This window comes from Sorex fumeus, unplaced genomic scaffold (genome assembly GCF_029834395.1).
Source record: "Sorex fumeus unplaced genomic scaffold, SorFum_2.1 ptg000054l, whole genome shotgun sequence".
Classification (NCBI taxonomy): Eukaryota; Metazoa; Chordata; class Mammalia; order Eulipotyphla; family Soricidae; genus Sorex; species Sorex fumeus.
Window position 1 is genome coordinate 26660877 of NW_026606111.1, and position 17960 is coordinate 26678836.

The following is a 17960-nucleotide window of genomic DNA, read 5'->3' on the forward strand; positions in this document are numbered from 1 at the left end:
GCACCCCAAGCGTGGCAGGAGCGGCCCGCCAGGCGCTCTCCAACTTTGCTCTTGCGGCGGGACCCAGCGCCCCAAGGTCTGCTCCGGCCTGCCGCCCTTCCCGGTTCTCTCCTGTCCCCCGCCTCCCTGTGCCACTTTAACTCTCCCACCGTCTGCGCGCTAAGGATGGGCTTCGGTATTGCTCCTCTCCTCTCCCTCCTCGCTTCCCTTCCCTCCTTCCTGCCTTAGAATTTTACTCGATTGTTTATTATTTGCGGCGGGGCGGGGGCGGTGGGCGGAGAGGGGCGTCTGGGGCCTGGAGACTGGTGGCCGCGGCCAGTCAGCGCGCGGCGTGCCTTGACGTGTCCGCGGCGCAGCGAATGGCCGCGCGGCGCAGCGCTCCCGGGTCACGCGCGTGTGGACACAATGACATCATCTGTTTGTACGCGTCGAACTAGCTTGGTGCGGGGGCGGGGCCGTGCGTCACTTGAGTGACGGGCTCTGCGCAAAAGCCGGAGCCTGGAGTCGGGCTGTTCGGGAGGACTCCTGCAAAACGCTCTGTAGGACCTCTTTGGGTGTGGGGGGGGGGGGGGGGCTGGCAGTCGCGGAGCCCACTTTGGACTAAAATAGGACCAGTGACTCGACAGGATTGGAGGAGTGGTCGGAGGAGTTATTTATGAATCAAAGCCCCGCGAGAGACTTCTCTGTTGCGTGTGGCATGGACTCTTTTCTCGTGCACACACGCACGGTTTGGATACTGGTCGTAGACCGAGGACTTCTTAAGAGACTTCTTCTCCCCCGGACGGAGAGTCCTTTGTAAAGTTAAACAAACAAACAAAAAAAAGCACAACTAGCTGCTGCTATACTGTCACCTGCAGATTAGAAGTAATTTTCCACTCGGAACTGCGAATTCCCTTTTCCAAAGTGTTCAAAGCCTGCTCCTGTGCTTGAGAATCGGGACTCGTGCTGTTTTCCTGACTTAGTTGCACTCCCCAACCTCTCTGACCGCGAAATCCAGGAAAAGCGGAGCGCGGTTGAGGTCGAGCGCCTGAGGCAAGAGACTCAGCGCCAAACCCTTTTGGTGCCCGATTAAGTCAGAGGGTACCAGCCGATCGAAATCCCGCGGGCACCAACGTCGTCGCGTGTCAGTAGCCTACGCCGAGGTACCCGTTGGCGGTCAGCAGCCTATCTCGGGGGGGGGGGGGTGACTTGGTGTCCGGTTCTTAAGAGGGATCGGAGACACCAGGGCGGGCCCGGAGTCCGACTGCCCGGCGCGCAAGGCTTGGGGGACACCCCCCCCCCCCGCCGCCCCCGGGGACGGGCAGGCGCCTAGCGCCGAGTTAGAGAGCCCACGCGGCTGCGCTCCGCCGGGCGTTTGTAGGCGCTGCACCCCTCGCCCCCTCTTCTCCGCCTTCCGCGCCGCGCTTTGTTGTCGTTTGGAGGCTCGCGGGAGGGAGGAGGAGCCCGGCGGCGACGGCTGCGGGAGTCCACCGGGTCCTGGCCCGCAGCCCCCGCGGAGCCGGCCGCGCAGGCGCGCGTGTGAGCACATAAACACACGCGCCTACATTCATACACACGCACACACACACACACACATATACACACACGCACTCACACACGCTCGCTCGCTCGCCCGGGCCCGCCGCCCAGCCCTCCCCCTGGGCGGAGACCCGCCCGCCCGCCGTCAGCCTAGGTTGAGGCACCCTGCGTGTGTCTATAACTTTGTGCTGCTGCCGCGGCCGTCCTGCTCGTGGAAGGGAGGACGAGGAATGTGCAAGGCGGCGGCGGCGGCGGCGGCGCGCAGGCTGTCAGGCGGGTCCTCGCGCGGGCTGCGGCGGCCGGAGCGCCTCTCCTTCGCCCAGCTTGCGCGCCCCTTCCTCGCCGCGCCCCGGGCCCGAGCGGGATCGTGCGTCCTCCCGGCTCGTCCCTGAAGGGGGAAGGAACCGAGGTAGGCGCCGGTGCTTGTGCAGCGGGGCGGCAGCCTTCCCCGCGGGTGACTCCGGATCTGCTTCCGAGCTGGCCCAGGCGCTTCCCTTTCCCCCCCTCCTCCCCGTGACTCCGTGTGCGCGCCCTCCTTCTCTCCCGCTCGTGTTTTTTAAAAAAGGACTTGAGTGAAGGGGGGTGGGGGGAGGAAAAACTGTCAAGATGGCAGCAGCGGGTGCAAGGAGGTGATGAGCGTGCTGGCCGGGCTTTCGGGCCGCGGGGGAAGACTTGGCGCTGCCCGACCTGTTGGAAGATTTCTGTTCCGACTTCCCCCCTTCCCCCGGGCCTTCCAGGGCGAGGGCGAGGGCGAGGGCGGAGGGCGCTACGGTCGCGAGGGAAGCCCCCCCGGACCCCCACCTTCCCTCAGTGGCTACTCCTGCGGGACTCGCCCCTTGGCGACCCCAGCCGAGCACCCCCCCCCGCCCCCCCCCCCGTCCCCATCCCTTCTCCGCCTGTCTTCCAGGCTGGTGGGTAAAGGAGGATCCGGCTGCACGGGAGCGCGTTTGCCCTCCCAGCCCGCGGGCGCAACCGGGAGGAGAGGGGCCGCCTGCCCGCGCAGTACCCCGGGTCGCTCTGCAGCACGGGGGGTGGCCCGGGGAGCGCTGAGGCTGCAGGGGCCGGGGGAAGGGGCGAGGAGCCTGAGACGCCCCTGACTTTGGCGCCGCGGCGGGAAGCGCCGGAGCGGGCCGGAGCGCAACATAAACAAACGCACGCTCGGCTCGGGGGCCCCCGCGGCGGAGCTGCGCCAGCCGGGCTGCGGCGCGTTTTAAAGGCGCGGCCCGCGCCCCTCCCCCGCCCCTCCCCCTGCCTCCCCGCCCCGCACCTCGCCCCGGGGAGACCTGCGGCCGGGGCGGCGGCGGCAGCGGCGGCAGCAGCGGCGGCGGCGGCACGGAGGCACGGAGGCACGGAAGGGGGGAGGGGGCTGCCCCGGGCCCGCCCGTCGATTCGCTCGCGGCTCCCCCGCGGCCTGGCCAGGGGGCGGCGTCTGCTGCGCCAGGTTCGCGGGACGCACGTCTCCAGGTCTGCCTGCTCCGGGGAGGCGGGCGCGGTGCCGTAGGCAGCGGCGGCGGCGGCCGCGGCGGGCAAGGACTGGCCGAGCGCGGGGCTCCAGCCCGCGGTAACCAACTCTCCTTCTCCCCCGTCTCGTGCTTCCCCCCCCAGGCGGCGTCAGTAGCAGCGGCGGCGGCGCCCAGGAGCCCCGACCCCGAGCCTTCGCGGCGCCCCCCCCCCACCCCGCCCTCGCTCCCTTCCCCCCGCCGCACCCCACCCGGGCCCGAGAGGAGAGCGCGAGGGAGCGAGCGAGCCCGAGCCGCGGGCGGGCGAAGCAAGCGAGCGAGCGAGCGGGTGGGCGGCGAAGATGGCAGAGACGCCGGCCTCGCCGGCGCCGCTCTCGCCGCTCGAAGTGGAGCTGGACCCGGAGTTCGAGCCCCAGAGCCGGCCGCGCTCCTGTACGTGGCCCCTGCAGAGGCCGGAGCTCCAGGGGAGCCCGGCCAAGCCCTCGGGGGAGGCGGCCGCGGACTCCATGATCCCCGAGGAGGAGGACGATGAAGACGACGAGGACGGCGGCGGCCGAGCGGGCTCGGCCATGGCGATCGGCGGCGGCGGCGGCGGCGGGAGCGTCGCGCTGGGCTGCCCCGGGCTGCTCCTGGAGGACTCGGCTCGCTTGCTGGCGCCTGGTGGCCAAGACCCCGGCGCGGGGCCAGCCTCGGCGGCGGGCGCGCTGGGCGGCGGGGCACTGACGCCGCTGCAGCCCCAGCAGCCGCTGCCCCCGCCGCAGCCGGGGGCGGCGGGGGGCTCGGGGCAGCCGAGGAAATGCTCGTCGCGGCGGAACGCCTGGGGAAACCTGTCCTACGCCGACCTCATCACCCGCGCCATCGAGAGCTCCCCGGACAAACGGCTCACCCTGTCCCAGATCTACGAGTGGATGGTCCGCTGCGTGCCCTACTTCAAGGATAAGGGCGACAGCAACAGCTCCGCCGGCTGGAAGGTGCGTACCCACCTGGGGCGGCCCGCGCGCCCCGCCGTTCGGGCCTCCTTGCGCAGCGCGCGCCACGCGCCCGGGATGCGTCGGAGCGCGCCCGCGGGGGACAGGGGCCTTGCAGCCAGGTTTCGGGGAGGCTCCGTGCGACCCCCGGAGGAGGAGAACCTGGGGACTGCCTCGGGGAGCGAGGTGCGGGTGGGGTGGGGGTGTCGGTCACGGCTTAGGAGAGGGGGGCCGCGCGGGAAGGGAGGTAAGGACGGGCGGGCCCGAGCGCGTGTGCTGGATTCTGGACCGCCCGGAGGAGGTAGGTACGCGGTTTCCAACTTCGGAGTGGAAATCTCCGGAGTGGGGGGCGCGGCTGGTGGGGGTGGGGGCGCGCTACGGTGGACCGAGGGGGGCACTCGGGGCGTGTTGGCCACTCGGTACCCGGAGGAGGTGGTGGCGTGTGCTCCGCGGAGCGCGGTACGTTGGCACTCGCTAGAGGCGAACCACGGCCCTCGAGCCCCAAGTTTCGGGCGGGTCGGTTGTTCATTCCCAGCAGCAGCTTTGGCAAACCTTTGCCTCTTCTTCCCTGCCCGCGCTCACGTCTTCATTTGTTAGGGACGTGTTTCTGGTAAACCTGCCTGCCCGGGTTAGCCTCTCAAATACCTGGGAACCCAGAAGGACCACCAGAGTTGGGGGAAGGAGGCGTGCCGGCACACCTGCTGCTCTGCGGAAGCCTGGCACTGCCTTTAGAAGGGTTCTGGAGAGCTTGGCGTTTCCAACAGGCCCCTGGGAGGGAAGTTGGGTAGCAGCGCCAGGGCACAATGGCTTCTCCCTACAAGTGAACCTGAGGAGAGGCGCTCTACCGGCCCTTCTTCTCCTCCCCGGGCGGCCCTTCTCCTCCTCCTCGGGCGTGGGACACGTGGTCAGGGAGAGGTGTGGAAAGGCCTATGATGTAATGACTTCCTTGCAGTTGGGCATCGGCAGAGATGAACTCCTCTGACCGTGCAGGGCTGCTGATACCCAGCTGCTTCCTGGGTACCTCTTCCTCTTGGCCTCATCCCCCAAGACAGGAATGCCTCAGTACCAGGCCAGAGAGCCCTGCCAGGGGGAGATGTTGTCACTTACCAGGTGCTTCTACAGTGCAAGTTAGCCTTTTTCAGAGGTAGTTGCTTCTTCTAACCCTTCCTTTATTGTCTTTGGGGGAACCCTGTATATTTCTGGGTTCCAGTGTGGAATGAGAATACTTTAACCTCAGTGAGTGAACTAACCCATTGGAGAGGAACCTATTTGTGAAAGAACTAAAGAATTTATTGTAACTTGCTTTAGACATAAATACTGCAAAGCACCTTTACAGACACCTTTATCGTGGCCTGAATAAAATGGCCTTGGTCAGATTCTTAAGGAGTAAAATTTGTGCATTGGTATTATTTCACAAATCTCGGTCATGTCCTTGAAGGAATGTATGCACTTAATATTTGGTTTAATTTTATTGCTTTGCAAAGGAATGTCAGTTTTGTGATATGAGGGCTTTTTACAGAAAGGATGAGACATAAGTTCATTTCAGAGAAGTACTAATATGATACTGTGCTAATGGTAGTGACTTTAAAGCTTTTTTTTGCAGGTGATAGTGAGGATTAGTATATGTATAGTGTCAGGGAGGGGTGAGTTTTACAGGATCTAAGATGATGGATGTCGGTTTTGGAATATTTTTCAAGTTTCTCGTGCTTGAAACTTAGTCCTGCATGTTTTGAATTTAATGCAGAGATTCTGTTTAAAAAGTTCTTTCTTGTCTAAAAAGCTAGCAGAAGAAAAGTTTTCACCTTTCCTGATCTTTTTTAAGATTATAAAAAAGTTCTCTGAATAGCATTCTTTATGACAATAGGAATTATAACTGTTTAAATGTTTGATTTTTCTTGAAGATTTGCTTGAGGAAGTGGTATTAACAAGTTTCTGAACTGAGATCGGCTATAGCTGTATTTTCTTGTACGGTGTAAGACTTGCGATAGAAAATTTGGGCCCACTCATAAACTTTGTGGTTTTACGTTATAACCAGTTTTTGGTCTTAGGGGTTCCCCTTTCCTTCTCTAATTTCTCTTTAAAAATCTTAGGAAATATTGTAAATTGAAACTCTCAAGCTATACACGTTTAATGTGGCGCACATAGTTTATGATTTTTACTTCAAATTTTACTCTGGTTCTGAATATCACATAGCAGCTAATCCTTGAAGACAATAGAAATATAATCTAGTTAAAGGGTTTCTGTAAGATGACCTTCTTCAAAAGATGCAGCCATGCAGGAACTTCCAAATCTTTGATGATGAAGAAGGTCCTTTGAAACTGTGGCTAGTTTCATATTCTGATTATGACTAAGAGCCAATCTTTTAGTGTGTCCGTGGTTAGTGGGGGTGGAAGAAGAGGGAAAAGGGAGAGGTCAGGAACTAATTGTGACCCATTTCCATGCGTCCAAGTTTCAGGAGCTGATTGCTATCATGATTAGTCATTTTGGAAGCGTGCATAAGCCTTGAAACCATGCTACTTTCATTCTGAGTTATGTATTAGGCCTTTTTAGTTTCTGAAATTGCCTAGAATTCAGGATTTCCTCTTCTCACTTGTGCACCTAGACACAGTCTATAGGGTTTACTTGGCTACTTGCGTTTAGGGCCACTGCATTACGAGATGTAACCACAATTTTGTAGCCCACATTAACACTTCAATATCAGAATGAAAGAACTTAAAAAGAGGCTTGAAGAGCAGAATCACTCCCAGGGGTTTGAGGCTCTGATTGCATATTAGAATCTTCTAAAAGTTTAAAATACCAAAACCTAGAGTTTCTTACTTAATTGGATTAACACGGGCTTTGCATTTTCATTTTATTATTACTATTTTTTAGTTTCTCAATTGATTCTGATATGCAGCCGGGTTGAGGTTTATCTAGTTCAGTCCCCCACCCTTTTTTTTTTAAATAGTTGAAGAACCTAATTTTTCAAGATAATGATTTTTGTAACATCATGTGGCAAGTTATTGTGGGGTAATTAATTAGCCTCAGTTCTAAGGTCTGTGTCCTTTATCACAGTATTTTCCTCTTTAAATTGATCTCCCCCCCCCCCCCCCCCCCCCCCCCCCCCCCGGCAAGAAGTGGTCTTATATAAGCAGAAGTTGCTTTCCTGAAAAGCATGTTTGTCTCTCCCTCTCTGAACTATATTGCTTCTTTTAGCAGAAAATAGATGACTATTTACAGACTGAGCCAGTGTAGCTCAGTTCCCATTCCTGTGAGTATTTGGGAAACAATGCAGTGATGAAGGTGGCAAGCAGCAACTACTTCAAAGCACTAACATTGTTATAAAAAAGTTAACTCTTGGTTAACTTAAATTTGTCACTTGCAGCTTGTGCCTAGGGGGAAGGTGATGGCTATCTTACAGGTTCCCTTACCTCAGGCATTAAAGTAGAAATGAAGACTCAGATGTGGTTGAAAGGGGAAAAGGTTACATTTCCTTTAACTTAGATTAAGTTTGCTTGCACTGCACCCATGGTGGATGGTGGAACTGCTGAGTTCTCTTGGTTCCTCCTCTTCTGGGCAGACCTTTGGGACTCCAGGGTTTTTGTGGTAAAGCCTGCATTTCCCCCACTTTCTTGCCTACACCCCCCACACTGGCATTTCCTGTGGGTCAAGACACAATCACATTAGGTAGCCCTGAGTTTCTGTGGGTGCTTCAGAAATGGGTTGACTGTTCCAGCTGCTTTACAGGCTCCTTCAGGGCCTGAGTCTGCCTGCATGTGACAAAGTATATTCTTGGCTTCTTCCCAAGGCTTTAAAAAAAAAAAAGAATAAAATGAGGGCTGGCCTATCACATATGGTTTCTTTATGTCTTCTTTCTTTCCTTTCTTTAGATTAATGCAGCTAGTGCCTTCTCTATGCACTGCATTGAGATGGCAGCATTTTATCAGCAACTTTTACATGAACTTTAAAAAACATTTTTTTTTAAAAAAATGAACAAGACCTTTCCTGCTGGCTTGTGATTTTGGCCTCTGTGGCTTTTGGAGCACCTTACTGAAGGGCCAGTTATGGCCGTGTGGGAGGAATCATCCCTTTGCTTGGCCCAAGTTGCCGAAACACTGTTTTGTCATTTCCTTGGGCAGAACTGTCTTTGTCAGTGATTCTCAACTAATATAGTTCCTCTTTCTACAAGAGCAGTACACTAGGAGGACTGTCTTTCCTCTTTTTCAAAGCTTTGTCATCGCCCTGTAAAGTGAAGAAATTAGCCCTTTCAGACTTTGACCTGTAAGCCCCGTGTAGACTTTTAAAAGAAGAAGAAGTGTTTGTTTCTGTAGGTTTATCTCCTCTGAAAATGAAATGAAACTATAGCAGGCTTATTTTTAGAAGATTTTAGGAAGGTTCTATTTTAAGAGAATGACACCACAGAAGAACATTTTGTAGTTAAACTTTTTTTTAATACTCTGTGATTTTTCTTAAGACCCACAAGATGTTTTCATTTGGAAAATGTTAATGACGAAGCATCGTCTTACTGAAAAGCTATTATTTATTTTTTGGTTTAGAAAAAGTTTAGCAGTCACCATCCACTCAGAACTAGGAAAAACGGAGAGTTAAGACTGAGGCCTTCTGGTGGAGTAGCCTACTCGCCAGGACTGGTAAATAAAATTCCAGATTCTTGGAGCTGGAGAGAATTGAGGAATTTATTTTGCTTTCATCGACACTCTTGCCGTCAGGGAGCAGGCTTACCTATTCTTAACCCTTCCTTTTTCTCCATGCATTCTTCTGTATCACAAACTGAGGCACCTTGAGGACCTATTTTGACTTCTTGCTGCTGTGGAAGGTGCCGGGCTGCATGTCTGTAGTTGGGTTAGCGTTGGTGGATATGAGGTGGGTTAGCTTCAGTAGGTGTGAAGTGGCTTAGCTTCAGTGGGTGTGAGATGGGTTAGCGTTGGAGGATGTGAGGTGGGTTAGCATCAGAGGATGTGACAGCAAGTTGGTGCACAGCAAATGAGCAGCACATCACTGAGAAACCTTCGGCAGTCACTTGTATCACATCTCATTTCATTCGCTCAATGAATAATTTCTGCAGACGAGCTGTGTGCAGGGCACGGACTGCTGGACTCCAGGCACAGAACGGTCACTCAGGCATCTGAGAATCCAGTTAACCAGAGCTGACCTGCCACTGGGGGAAGACAAAAATGAACATGCAAAAATCTGTGCTTTGTGACCTTGTTGTTCATGCTTTTTGCCTTTTTCTTCCTCATCTATATGTGTGCTTTCTTCTCTGTTTTCAGCTCTCCCTAGAACAGTTCCTGGCAAGTGGCAAAGTTGGTGTTGAGTTCTATCTCGGAGCTGGTCACTCACTTCTCTGCAGATGGATTTTAGCTTTCTCTGGAGATAGAAGGCCAGTGTATCCTGGCTCCTGTGGTTTCGGGCTGTTTGGAAGAAGCTGGGGGTTTTGCAGGTTCACCTGGATAAGCACATCTGTGACTGCCTGGGATCGTTGGTTGTGTCTCAGGTGGCCTAGATGAGGGTAGGCCTCCCTCTTTGAGTGGCGATGATGCTTTGAGCTGTGCTGCATCTTGCCTCGTATTTCTAAGTAAAATGGACCGTCCAGCATATTAAACTGTTTCATTTTATAGGTGAGGCACAGGCCAGAAGCATGGGAGGGACTGGCTAGGGACCTTCAGCTTGAGCAGAATTAAGAGTATTATCGTCAGAAGGCCTGGCACTGCTGCCTTTGCTGTCTGCTGCAGGCCACTGTGGTTTCACAGCTCTTGGTGTCTGTGCTGTTGGCCTGCATGTCTGCAAACTCCCATTTCATTTATTCTTTCCTGCTGTTTCTTCCCTGCTTTCTAGACTGGCTCACGCCAGAGTAGGGGTTAGCATCATAGGGAAGCCTGCGATTCAAGTGGTCTCTTATTAAGAGAAAGTTGAAAGTCTGCCTCTGCATGCACCCTACTTTACGAAGTGCCATGTTCTCTCTGGAAGAGTCTCCAAAGGGATTCTTCACTGTTCTTACCTACTTCTTACAGGAGCAGAGCTGCTGGTTGAAACCAAGTTGTCCGAATGTTCTGCATTGTGTGCCCATGAGCATCTATCCATTGGAAATCAAAGTTACATATGGAAGAAAAGTGATAGCAAGCAGTCTTTCAGATGTCAGGGCCAGCCTACGGATCTGCTGGGTGTTACTGTGCAGTTAGACAACTGATAACTTCTGTTAACCTTCTGATTCTGATGTCTTTAGTCCCCAGAGTTGGTATCTAACCGTTTTATTTCTCAAACAACTTTTCACCTCTGTCACAATTTTCTCTGTTGAAAAAATTTAAGTACAATAAGCAGGGATCAAGAGAATATTGAGATGTCTTGCTCCTCTCTTGTGAAACTCGTGTGTGTGATTGGAATTTGATTTGACCTGGGCTGTTCTCGAGTTTGTGTCTACTACATTTTAGTCAGATCTTTTGGAGGGACTTTAATTTTCATTCAGACTTTTCTTTGCAGCACATCAGTTGTTATAGGGTATCTATACAAAGTGAAACTAACTTAGGGCTAGAGATAGAATAGCAAGGTAAGGCATTTGCCCTGCATGTGACCAATCTGGGTTCTATTCCCAGCATCCCAGATGGTCCCCTGAGCATAGCTGGGTGTGGCCCCCAAACACAAAACCAAAATGAAACTAACTTCTCTGATAACTGTGGTCTTTTCACTAATTTGCTGCTCCAGTGCTTGTGTGCTGTGAATAAGAGAGGTGACTTTCTGAGGGGGCTGGAGCAATAGCACAGTGGTAGGGTGTCAGGCAGCTGGCCCGGCCAAGCCGGGTTCGATTCCTCCGCCCCTCTCGGAGAGCCCGGCAAGCTACCGAGAGTATTTCGCCTGCACGGCAAAGCCTGGCAAGCTACCCGTGATGTGTTCAATATGCCAAACACAGTAACAACAAGTCTCACGATGGAGACATTACTGGGCCCGCTCGAGCAAATCGATGAACAACGGGAGGACCGTGACCGTGACTTTCTGAGGACTTGCCATGCCACGATGTCCCACTGATCCCGTGGGGAGAAAGAGAGATGAGTGCAGAGCAGGAGAATCTCGTGGCACATGACTGGACAAGACCACTATAGGAATCCCCTAAATGTTTTAGCTTTCCTCTTGTATGAACCCATAACACATCCACAAAGATGCCTTTGGCAGTTTTCAGTAGATTTTTGTAATATTTTTTTTCTTTCAGTTACCCAGTGTAGTTTTTATTGAATGAAACTTATTTAGATGGGGGGTGGGGGTGGGGGAGGTGATGGCTGAGTGATAGTACAGCACGTAGGGCACTTGCTTTGCATGCAGCTGACCCAGGTTCAATTCCTGGAACCTCCTATGGTCTCCCCGAGTCTGCCAGGAGTGATCCTTCAGTGTAGAGCCAGGAGTAAAAACTGAGCATCACCAGGTGTGGCCCGAAGACAGAAACCAAAGCAAAACTACACCAAACAAACCGCCACCAATAAAAACCTGAAAAAGAAACCTCAAAAAACAGAAAGCAAAGAAATATGGGGCTGGGGGACAAGGGATGGAATATGTGTTCACGAGAGAACAGGAGCTTAAAAAGAGCACGCTACAAGCAGAGACATAGAGGCAGGCACGTGAGATTGTGGTCGAGAACACAGGTGTGAGTGGGCAAGCGGTTTTTATGACTTTTTGTTTATATCAAGATGTTTGCACATGTGTAGGAGAGAATTTGTATAATTTTTTTTTTTTTTGCTTCTGATGTTTAGTGAAATTAAACTCTCCTGGAGCCATGGAGAGTTTATTTTAAATTCAGAGCCAGCAGAGGGAGTACACAAGTCTTTAAGCTCATTTTGAGTATTTCCCTCCACAAAGCTAAAATAATACTTGACTTAACACAAAATAAAATAGATGTACACTGCTTATAAATTTTTAGAAGAAAACTGATCTTCTAAGATATGTGGACCGTTTGTTATTCTCAAATGGTTCACTGTACAACAGCACTTTTTTTTTCTTTCCCAAAAGCACTTTTAACTGAAAGATTTCCCTTACTGATTTTAATTGTTTGGCTCCCCTGCACTAGTGACATATTTACATGTTCAACTTGACTTAATACCACATTTTTTCTGAGTGAGTCAGGTGTCTGCTTCCATGGAAGGGTTCTGTGTTTTAGAACTCTTCTGTTTGGGATATTTGATAATGTCCTAGACTATAACTACCCCATGGGGGAGATTATAAAAAAAAAGAGAGAGAGAAAATGACAACATTTTTCATTAGAATTAGTAGTCATGAATCCATTGAGGATTTTAGCAGAAGACATTTAAGGTTATGTAATGCTTTGAGTTGTCATCTCCTGCCGCTTTGTCCTATGTTTTGGTAGTGATGCTTTATTTTATTTTGTTTTTCCTGCCTTCCTTTTGTTGCTGCTGTTGCAGTAACCAGGGGAGCCAGTGTACATTTCATTGCAGAGCTTCCACAGGTTTCCACATCTGGTCGTGGTGCTTGCACATGGGGGGTCCTGCTCATTAGACTGCTGCTCACACATGGCAGCTGACGTTCATATGCCTTCTACTTGCTGGGGTCTCACTCCGGGCAGGGGTGCGTGCTGGGGGTCCTACACACCTGATTGGAGATTGTACATTCTGTTGTGGCCCCTGGGGTCCCAAATAGCAGAACCAGTGGGACCCCTGGAAGTCCCAGGTAGCAGCACCACTGGCACCGGAACTTGACATGACACATGTGGGTGGCACCAGGAATGGAACTCAAGGCCTCATACTTGCAAGGCAGGTGCTTGTTTGGCCTTGAGCCACTCTTTGGGTCCAATTTTAATATGGGAACTATAGTGGGTTGGAAACTATCTCTCTAAAGGTTATGTCTTCTAGAACCCCAGAAAGTGACCTTTTTTTGGAAAACCAGTTCTTTTATGGAGGTAAATAATGATCACTGGAATGATGAAGGCCTAATGATATCCACACAAGGAGTTGAGAGAACTCTCTAGATGCAGAGAGGGCCATGTGGAAACCTAGATAGAGGTTGAAGAGATGTTAAGCCAAGGAACACCAGGGTTTTTCCAGAAGCTTCCCAAAAGGGCCAGGCAAATTCTTTACCTAGAGCTTAGAGAAGCCAGAGCCCTGCTGGCAACTTGGACATGTAGCATATCTGATTTCTGTGGGAGAATGCACTTCCCTTGTTTTCATTCCCTGAATTTGTGGTCCTTTATTTTGGTAGCCCAAGAAGGCTGGGTTGCAAATAGAGATGCATCTGGTTGTGGTGCTTGCATACGTGGGGTTCTGCTCATTAGACCAGGTTTGGGCTGTTATCGCTGAGAAATTTCTATGTTTGGAGATAGGCTAATCAATGTGTTAGCTAGATGAATACAGACAATGTCACTAAGGAAAATTAATTTCAGGGGGAAGAAAGTAAGAATCTTACTTTCCTTGTCTACTTTTCAGCTTTAATTGTCATTAGTGTTAAGTTCAGGTTTACAATGTTTTTGTACATTGAAGAATGCATTGTTTTTGTACATTGAAGAATGGCTTCCAAAAGAAGTTTTAACTTCCATCACCAAGGCATATTTTCCCCTTGTAATTTTTAAATTTTATTTAATTATATGAATAAAAATATAAAAAATAATCTTTGGATTTTATTTTACTCTTTTCACCCTAAATGTCAGTGCTTAGGGATTCTGGCAGGGCTTGGGTGACCATCCGGTGCTGGGATTGAACCTGGGTTGACTCTTTGCAAGGCAAGTACTTTAATCCCTATACGATCTCTTGTATACCAATGAGAACTTTTAACATATGCTCGTGGTAACTTTAATATGTGACACAGTGTTGTTAACTATAGTCACCATGCTTTACTTGACATTACTGGAACTTAATTATTTTATGAGTCAAATCGGTACTTTTGTGGTTTGCCCACCTCTTGCAAAGGCTTTATTTAATGAAATTAAAGTGATTAAAGTAATAATCATACAGAGACTGCTTTCTGGTCATGTTTCTTACTTCTTTTAACCTGCTGAGTCCCATTCCTGAAAAGCCTGAATTCTTCTTTTGTTTCCCAGTTAGGATGCTGAACTGTCTCCCACTCATTGCTAATTGCATGTGTCTTGGAATTCCCTGCTTTTTTTCCATCCTTTGCCATTATCCATTTTTTTTTAAACATCTATTTCCACTAATGCTTACATTAACCCTTGAGAGTGCTGTCTGGTGTGCTTATCTTAGAGTTACAGCTGACTCAGGTGACAGCTTTGGGTGGGGCGGGAGTGGTCTTCCACCAGTGACCTCGGCTCCCTCCCTTGATTTTTGCATGAGCTCATATGAACTTTTGAAATGGAATCTGTAGGTTGGAGAGATAGTACGGGATTATGGTGCTAGCCTTGCAAGGGCTTGGGTGATGCCCACATATGGTCTCCCAGCAAAGCCCGGAGGAATCTCTGAGCGCAGAGCCAGGAGTAAACCCTCATCACCATTGAGTGTGGCTCCAAAACAAAATAATTTTGTCAGAAACTTGTTCGTTTGGGCATTCTCATTTGATTACTGTCTCATGTGGCCATGGCTTACTATGGGTCAGGTACAAAGTTTACTGTTTAGAATTTAATGGAGTGATAAATAGTATTTAGAAATCCTTTGGCTTGGGCTGTTTGTTATCTCTGAGAAATTTCTGTGTCTGGAGACAAGGTAATCAGTGTGTTGGCTAGATGAATATGGACAGTGTCACTAAGAAAAAGTGAGTTTCGCGGGGGGGGGGGGGGGCGGGAAATTGCAAGGAATTCCTGGTAGAGGTTTGTTGTCCAAATCAGATATAATTAAAGACATTAAAAATATATTTTGAGGTGTTTGACTTTTTGCAGTGCAGTTGTTAAGGAGTTTAAAGGCAGACTGCGAAGACGGAAGCAGAAAATGTTACATAATGCAGGTTGCTGGCCAGGTAAAATGTTTATAGGTGAAGACATTACTTCTTTTGTTTTCAAGATAAAAAATATGTATGAGTTCAACCTAAAATGATGATTTGAAGATTTTAATTGGCTTTAGGAATGCAGTACTCATGTACCTTAGGATGAAATGTGGCTGACAGAATACTAATCCTATGTGTTAGGAAACATTTCAGAACTCTCAGCTTTATAGTAAAGATAGGTGAGTGGGGGCTGGATAGTGTCCAGAGCAGAGCAGACTGAACCCCGGTGATAACTGTGCCGCAGGCAGAGCTGGTCTGTCCGATGTTAAATGTTGCCAGGGTGGGGCAGGAGGCACTTGGCAGTAGAAGGTGTCACTGGCCACTGGGTGGACTTTCAAAGGAGTCCTGCTCTGAGTATAAGCTTGAAGTTTAAGGAGGGTGTAATGTTTCATTGACAAAAACGCTTGTTCCCATCACCTTGAAAATTGGTACTACATTAAAGAGATCAAGTGGTTAGTTGTCACTAATTCATATATAGTTCATGTCTCAAAACTGCTTTTTTCTTGACGTGTCCTAATGTTTTTAAAAAGATGCGGCTTTCATCATAAATTGCCTAGGAATTTTATGATGATGCCTGATTCCATATTTCATATTAAGTTGTGCTGATTGATACTCACATCCTCTCTTGCCCCCCTTAATTGATTCAATTAAAAACCAAAAACTCTGATCGTTTTAATTTTCTTCTAATACTGTAATAGTTTTATAAAGTAAAAAACAGTTTTTTTTCTAGATCTTGCCCCTAGAATTCCTAAACAGTATTCTACGTAATTTAAAGCTCAGGTTTGCTATAGATATTTCAGAGTTTTTCTTTACTGTATCTGTACTGTTGTTTCTCCTGGCTTCTATTTCAAGTCAGGAATTTATTCCTGTCAACCTTCAAACCTAGTATGAAGGAGACATTACTGGTGCCTGCTTGAGGAAATCGATGAACAGGATGATCGTGATTATGAACCTTCAAACATTTGTATCTCAGCCTATGTAAGCACTTTTTTGTAGTTGTTGGTCAGCTGTTAGAATAAGAAGAGATTTTCTTTGTTCCTAAGTTTTTCACTGGTACCATAAGCACCGTTTACTTGCCAAGTATGTACCTATTTTGCAAGTTAACAGTACCCTAAGCTAAATTTTAAGTAAAATACTTAAAAAGTTCTTTTTTCTTTTTAAGAAGTGAAAAATTGGAACTCTGAGCTTAAGCATTATTCTGACTTGCTTTTTTTTTTTGCTTTTTTGGGTCACACATGGCGGTGCACAGAGGTTATTCCTGGTTCTGCACTCAGGAGTTACTCCTGGCGGTGCTCAGGGGACCATGTGGGATGATGGGAATTGAACCTGGGTCTGTCGCGTGCAAGGCAAACGCCCTACCCGCTGTGCTATCTCTCCAGCCCCCCTGACTTGCTTTAGAAGAATAAGGAATTGGAGTCAGAGAGATAGTACAGCAGGTAAGGCACTTGTGGACTGGATCACTGGAACCACATGTGGTTGGTCCCCGAACACCACCAGGAGTGAGCCAGATGTGGCCCAGATACCATCCTCCCCAATTGAAAAAACAATAGGGTCAGTTTGATCAGGTACATCTGTATACCTTTGTGTAACCCTGAGAAACCTGGAATGGGGCTTATGAAAATGTGGACCTGATTGTTCTTGAGGTCTCCTTGCATTCCCATGGGTGTGAGTGTGCATGCTTTGACACACTTAGGCTTGGAGGCTCTTGATAGCTTCCTGGGTGAGCTCGTCTACTATTTCTTGAAATGAGTGACCTAGATCAGGCCTTCTATCTCTAACGCTGTCCAATAAAGATAGACTTACCACCCTGTGTTGGAATAGATGCATGTCCTCCACTGAACTGCATTGTCTCAACCAGTCCTTTTTAGTCTATTTCCTTTTCCAAGAAAGACCCTTCTTTCAGGCTGAAAGATGAGAATCTCTTCAATCTGGGCCATATTTAGGCTTTACTACACTCAACTTCATGTCACTTACTAAGATTAAGTTTGACTGTAGGCATCTTACAGTAGGTGTCCTTTGTAGGAAGGATAGAAGTTCTTGGCAAATCTAAAATGAGGGACTGCTTTGAGTTAATTTCTGGGCAGTCACTACTGGATAAGTGAAATGCCATGTGTTAAATGTAGAAAGCTAATTTGTGCCAGTGCAGACTATGGTGCCTTTTATGCAGATATTAAAATTACAACTTTTAAGTACTATTTGGATGGTTAGAATGTTTTCCTTTGAAGAGCAGGGGAGCTAGTGGTCAGTAGGAAGACCAACCCCTGGGCATAAATTAGGGAGGGGAACATTAGGACAAAGGTGGAGGGGAAAATGCCTCTGTTGGAGGTGGGGGAAGGGAGAGGAAATTGGGACATTGGTGGGGGGGGGGGGGTTAGGAGGGGGTCAGGGGACACTGGTGAAGGGATTCTTGCTGGAACATTGTAGGCCTGAAACTCAATCATGAGTATCTTTGTAACTTAGTAACTCGTGGTGATTCAATTAAAAAAATTTTGTCAAAAAACTACAGTTTCTATTTTTAATTTGCACATCATAATTTTCTAATCAGATTATAAAAAGAAACTTCAGATGGAGAAATCAGTTAAAATTGTTAGTGCGTCTACAATTGGCAGTCTCTTTTTTCCTACAGTTTGCCCTGTTTAAGTGAGCAAGAGAGATAATTGCATCCGGCATCTGTCTTTGTTACCTGCCCCAAGAATCCCTGTTCTGTTCACTGGCCACCAGAAAGCTGTTTTTTGTTCTCAGTGATCTGTTTTTTGTTCACCATTCTGCCTGAAACAGAATCATAAAACTGTCAAAAGTACCCTCATACCCTTCAGTTGTTATCCACGTATCTGTGTTTCTCGGGAAGAAGAAGAAAACTTGTTTTTTTGCCTCTGCGTCACATGGTTTTTCAACTTTGAAGACATTTGTCAGCATGGTTATTGGGAGGATTTTTCCAATGACCAAGTCCTATGAGAGTTCCTTTTGAATCTCTTTTCTCCTGCCTCCCCTTTCAGAAAAACATTTACTTTTGCTCAGAGGTAGATTTTACTTTTCTGGTGCGTGTTTCCAGACTTTAAATTACTTGTCTGTGAAAAGTTAAAGCTCTCTGTTC

At 49.2% G+C, this 17960-nt stretch overlaps 1 protein-coding gene across 2 annotated transcripts in view; it reads left to right on the forward strand.

The window, feature by feature from the left end:
* Positions 1-1581: 1581 nt before the first annotated feature.
* FOXO3 (forkhead box O3) overlaps positions 1582-17960 on the forward strand; it is a 121416-nt gene continuing 105037 nt past the window's right edge. The window contains exons 1-2 of one of the 2 annotated variants that reach the window (XM_056125053.1): positions 1582-1927; positions 3124-3949. In XM_056125053.1, the coding sequence (XP_055981028.1) occupies positions 3320-3949 (630 nt within the window). In that variant the 5' untranslated portion in view covers positions 1582-1927; positions 3124-3319. Of the gene's footprint in view, positions 1928-2877; positions 3950-17960 lie in introns of those variants that run through there. The other variant, XM_056125052.1, reaches the window with a different exon arrangement.